This window comes from Orycteropus afer, unplaced genomic scaffold (genome assembly GCF_000298275.1).
Source record: "Orycteropus afer afer isolate SDZICR_OR568_19922 unplaced genomic scaffold, OryAfe1.0 scaffold00765, whole genome shotgun sequence".
NCBI classification, from domain to species: domain Eukaryota; kingdom Metazoa; phylum Chordata; class Mammalia; order Tubulidentata; family Orycteropodidae; genus Orycteropus; species Orycteropus afer.
The window spans coordinates 164,762-170,055 of NW_006922352.1; the positions used below are offsets into that span (position 1 = coordinate 164,762).

The following is a 5,294-nucleotide window of genomic DNA, read 5'->3' on the forward strand; positions in this document are numbered from 1 at the left end:
GGGCGCCCCCCTCGCCCGGCGAGCCCAGGGCCCCGCCGCGCGCCAGCCGCCCAGCGTCGCCCCGCAGGAAGTTCATGAGCACGGTCTCCGCCATGTCGTCGGCGTTGTGGCCTGGGGGCAGAGACGGAGGCAGGTGAGGGGGGCGCGCGAGGAGGCGGCTGCAGGTCACGGAGTCCCCTGGGCATTGTGGGGCAACCCGGGGGTGGAGAAGGGCACCATGTGGGACCTAGAGGTGTGGGTTCACAGACTGTGGGCCGCACGGGGCAGCCAGGGGCAGGTTGGAGGTGGGTACACCAAGAAACAAGAGAAACACACAGACCGCAAGTGGGCAGCTTTCCTGAACCCACTGCCTGCCAACCTACAGCGTACCAGGCCTTCTGCAGATGCCCACCGGCGTGGGGGCGGCCGCGCTTTAGCTGCAATACCGGCTCTGCCTCAGCTCAAAATGTGTAGGAGGAGTCAAAATGGCTGTGGTGCAGGAGTGTAGAACTCTGATGTTGGGGTTGGTTAGTTCTGTCACTCTGCCAGGCTTAGATGAACCTTCCTAAAGGCAGAGAGGGGAGCTCACTGCCACCAGATGACAAGAGCTGGAGGTGAAGTGGAGTGCGCCCTTGGACCCCGAGATCCCCGCACTGGACTTCTTTGGCAGAGATGCCCGGCAGAGAGAGAGATGTGGTAGAGAGAGACACCCCAGCAGAGAGACAGTCACAGTGGAACCAAGCGGCAACCCTGACACAGAGTGGCAACCCTGCCGGCCCATGCAGCGAGAAAGCGGAGTACCCTTGGGAGAGAGGCTTGCTGGCGGAGTGGGGTGCATGTGGGCGTACCTGTCGGCAGAGCTCCAAGGGCTGTGTAACATGCTCACCTGAGCAGGGCAGAGGCCAGGAACCACAGAAGCGTGTCTGAGGGCACAGCGGGGGGGAGTGTCCTGACCAAAGAACTGTATACTGAGCGCGTTCCTGACCACAAACCCCATCACTGTGAGTATTGTCTGTGAGTTCTGTGTGACCATTGCAATGAATTATCAAACCCAGTAAAGAAGTAGTGAGTGCTGTGGGAGGGACGGCTGGTGTCAGAGTTGGTAAAAGGCTGGAGGGTGGTGGCATGTCTGGCCTCCTAGGAACAGGCCTTGGGCTGCCGATGGTGATTCTGTCTTCCTCTTGTGAAGTTAGAGGAGGTCAGGAGATGACATCTCCATGTCCTTCTTGCAAGGGTATTTAATTCACATTCTGAAGAGGGTGGTTGTGACGGGCAGAATAAAGCCGCCCCCAATCCCTAAACCAGAACCCATGAACCTGTTAGGTTGAATAGCAAAAGAGAAATAAGGATGTTAATTAACTGACTTTACAATAGAGTCATGAGCTCGGCTTCTCCAAGTGGCCCAATGTAATCACCTACAAGAACCCGGACTCATGCCCCATGTGCTCCAGGGCAGAACTGCTCCAGCGGTTTCTTGGCTGTTGTTTTGATTAAAGCGGATTCCTAGGCTTTTCTTCCATGGCAGCACGAGGGGGGCTCAAACTGCCAACCATCAGGATAGTGGTTGAGGGCAAGTTGTTTATGTCACCCAGGGGCCTTAAATACAATCACCAAGAACAGTCAAAGCCAACTGTCTGCCATAGAGTCCATTCTGACTTACAGGAACCCTATGGGACAGACTAGACTTGCCCCACAGGGTTTCCACAGCTGTCAATCTTCACCAAAGCAAAGTCCGAATCAAACCCACTGTGGTGGAGTTGATTCAGACTCACAGTGCCCCTAGAGGACAGAGTGGAACTGCCCACAGGGTCTCCAAGGCTGTCAATCTTCAGGGAAGCAAAGCCCAAACCACACCCACTGCCCTGGAGTCCATTCTGACTCACAGCGCCCCTAGAGGACAGCGTGGAACTGCCCCACAGGGTCTCCAAGGCTGTCAGTCTTTATGAAAGCCAACTGCCTCATCTTTCTCCTGCAGCCAAGTGCTTAACCACTGTGCAAGCATGGCTCTTTCTGTTAAAGATTAGAGCCCACAAAACCCTATAGGGTAGTTCTACTCTGTCACATGGGATTACCAGGGTTAGGTGCAACAACGTGCAAGGGAGGAGAGGCCAACAATGAGGAGTAAGTCATGCTTTTCAGAAACAGATAAGATTCTAAAGGGAGACAGCCAGGAACCAGGAGAGACAGGGAATGTTAGTGACAATAGAAGAAAGTAAAGAGCCAAAGACCTAATCCCCAGAGACTAACCCCAACCCCCTCCACTTCTCAGTCGTGTAGCTCAAGATAGTGTCAAAAACTAGAAGCACATCTGGCGCCTGCTCTTGAACCTTCAATGGGCTTCTGTCCAAAACTGGAGCATGCGTATATGTCCTTCTTGTGGGGCTCCTCCCCTTAGGACACGCCCAGGGGCTCCTGTACCACTTCTTGGGCATGCGCCCAACTCTCCTCCAAAGACGGCTCTACAGCAAGTGACAACCCGCCTCCTCACCCCGCCCGCGCATGCGTCCCAGCCCCTCCCACCAGCCCCTGCTTCCGCGCATGCGCTCACCTGTCACGATGTGCGTGGCTCCCACGAGGCGCGCGCCTTCCTCCAGCGCCCGGCGCCGCAGCACCCCGCAGAACGTGCAGCAGGCGCGGCTGCGGCCCGAGCCGGCCGTGCTGCGCGCAATAGCGTCCATCGTCCAGCCCCCGAAGAGGTCGGCGTAGGCCACGACGGTGAGCGGCAGCTCCCAGAGCGCCGCCTGGCGCCTCACGGCCGCCAGCGCCGCGTCCCGGTAGCCGCCGATGCCCTCGTCCACGGCCACGAGGTGCAGCGAGACGCCCAGGCGCGGCGCCAGCTCCCGCAGCACGTGCGCCAGCACCGTGGAGTCCTTGCCGCCCGAGGCGCCCACGGCCACCACGGCCCCGGGGGGCAGCAGGCGGCCCGTCAGCACCGTGTGCAGCACCTCGGCCTCGAAGGCGGCGCAGAAGCAGGCGCCGCACAGCGCTTGTCCGGAACGCGGGCGGCGGAGGGCGGCGCGCGCCGCGCTGCAGGAGGCGCAGGGCGGGGCTGGCATCGTGGCGCCCCCAAGGGGTCGGCGTCTCCTGGACAGAGGGGAGGGAGGCAGTTTACACGTGCATTCCGATTGTGGGTTCGCTGTCTCCAGAGAGTCCATCTGGACAGCTCCCCTGGCCTGAGTAAACCCCAGAGAGGCGTGGGCCTGGAGCCGCAGGAGGGGCGCGTGTTATCCGTCGGCTCCGGTTTCCTCAGACCATTGCTTCCAGGAAGGTTTTCTGGGTTGCGCCAAGTAGGCACCATGGGGAGGATGACCCAAAGGAGTTAGGTTTTTTTTTTTTTTGGGGGGGGGGGTAAGAGAGTAAGAGACCCCGAATTAGGTTGGGCCCGGTTCTTCCCCGTCGAGAGGACTGGCGATGGATTTTGTACCAGTTTCACAGCTTCTAGGGAGAACACCCCTATTATAGCCCTGATCAGAGGGGCAGGGTGTGTGGGCCTGCAGGCCTGTTCAGAGAGCCCGGGAAGGCTGAGTGACTCTTAAGGACCGGGAGAATGAAAACGGAAAAGACCATCGTTCGCTTTGGGATGCGGTGCTGTCTCCAGGAGCAGGCCCCAAGTGCATCCCCCAAAAGGTAGAGTGAACCCCCCCCTCCATGGAGACAGGCAGCCCGCGTCACGCCTTCAAGGCGGCCAACCTGGGTTGCGGGGGGGGGGGTGCGCCCCCAAAATCGAACACAGCCCTGCTGTGCTATCAGAATCTGCCACCCTCCGGTCTTTCGCAAGGTTTTGTGGCCTCTTCAAGACACGGGTCAGCCTACCCTTGACCCCTCTCAGCCGAGCACCCGCGGAATGGCGGTGGGGGAAGACCTGGGACTGCAGGTTTGGGGAGAAAATCAAGATCCCATTTGGGCCTGCCAGCTGTGAAGGGCGCGTTAGGTGCCCAGCGCCCCTCTCCCCCGGCTGGGTCAGGGGTCTTCCGTGGGCTTCCACGGCTGGGCGTACGCCTCCCCCGAGACCCTGACCCCGGCTCCGGCTGCCACTCACTGATGACGGGTCCGCCTCTCTCATTGAGCTCTCTAAAGACAGGACCGGGTTTCCTGGGCCACCACTGTCTCCCCTCTGCCAGGACTGGCACAGAGTGGGCACTCGGTAGGATGAGGGAATAATAAATAATAAAAAATAAGGCTGAACGTGGGCCGCAGGCAGCCTTTGGATCGCAGCCATGTCACAGGGTGGATTTTGTATGACATCTTTTCATCAGAACAGATTCTAGAACAGAGGAGGGGTTACCCGGACGTAACTGACTGGGGTTGAGGACAAGGAGATGGTCGCATCCTGCCCTGGAGAAGGGGCTGGGCGGGCAGGAGGCAGACCAAAGCGGGGTCCACGGCCGAGGGTGCTTCCGGCCAGAGCACAGCCGACACACAGACTTTGGAGGGTCCCAGAGGCGTGTCACTCCCAGAAAAACCCGCAACCCACACACGACAAAGAGCCAGAATCCGTGGCGGGAGGCGATACTGACCTGGGACCTGCAGACTCTGCCTAACACGCCGAAGCCCGGTCAGGAAGTGGCTCCGGAAACTACAAATCCCAGAAGGCCAACAGGCTATCTCGCCTATGACTCCCAGGAGCCCGTGCACAGCTCTTGCGAAGCTCCAGTGTTTCCTGGGATGTTTGGCCTACAACTCCCAGCAGTCCTTGCGATCCTATCCGCCAACTGCTTAAACGGAAAAAATGAAGAAATAAGTCAATTCTGACTCAGCCACCGTATAGGAGAGAGTAGAACTGTCCCATGGGGTTTCTTTACGGAAGCTGACTGCCACATTTTTCTCCTGCCGAGCAGCTGGTGGTTTAAACCAGCAGCCTTTCGGTTAGCTGCCAACTGCTTAACCCTTGCACCACTAGGGCGCCTCACGTTATGCCTACAATTCCCAAAATGCAAAGAGAGGCCTGACCTGGTTTCTTTCTGCGCCTGCGCAGGAACACGTGTTCTGGCCAAGAGGTGTTTATTGTGGCTGCAGAGGCTGTCGCTAGTAACCAAAAAGGGCAGCGATTGGAACCCACCAGCTGCTCAGCGGGAGACGGATGAGGCAGTCCTCTTCCACAGAGATTGACAATCTTGGAAAGCCTACGAGCAGTCCTACTTTGTCCTCTAGGGGCGCTGCTGCGTCCGAATCCACTCCTTGGCAGTGGTTTTTTTTTTTTTTGGGTGTGTGTGGCAGCGTCCTGTCACCTGGCGAAATGATTCAAAGTGGCTGGATTCGTGTTTTTTGATTTTGTAGGATCATTACGTTTTTCTTTTCTTCTTCTTCTTTTTTTT

The 5,294-nt window shown here is 58.2% G+C and overlaps 1 protein-coding gene across 1 annotated transcript in view; it reads right to left on the reverse strand.

The window, feature by feature from the left end:
* The window catches only part of CTU1 (cytosolic thiouridylase subunit 1), a 36,007-nt gene extending 32,972 nt beyond the window's left edge, over positions 1-3,035 (reverse strand). The window contains exons 1-2 of the mRNA XM_007957593.2: positions 2,528-3,035; positions 1-111 (exon numbers count right to left, since the gene is read on the reverse strand). The exon at positions 1-111 is cut by the window's left edge and continues 1 nt beyond it. Of these exons, the coding sequence (XP_007955784.1) occupies positions 1-111; positions 2,528-3,035 (619 nt within the window). The remainder of the gene's footprint in view (positions 112-2,527) is intronic.
* Positions 3,036-5,294: the final 2,259 nt, after the last annotated feature.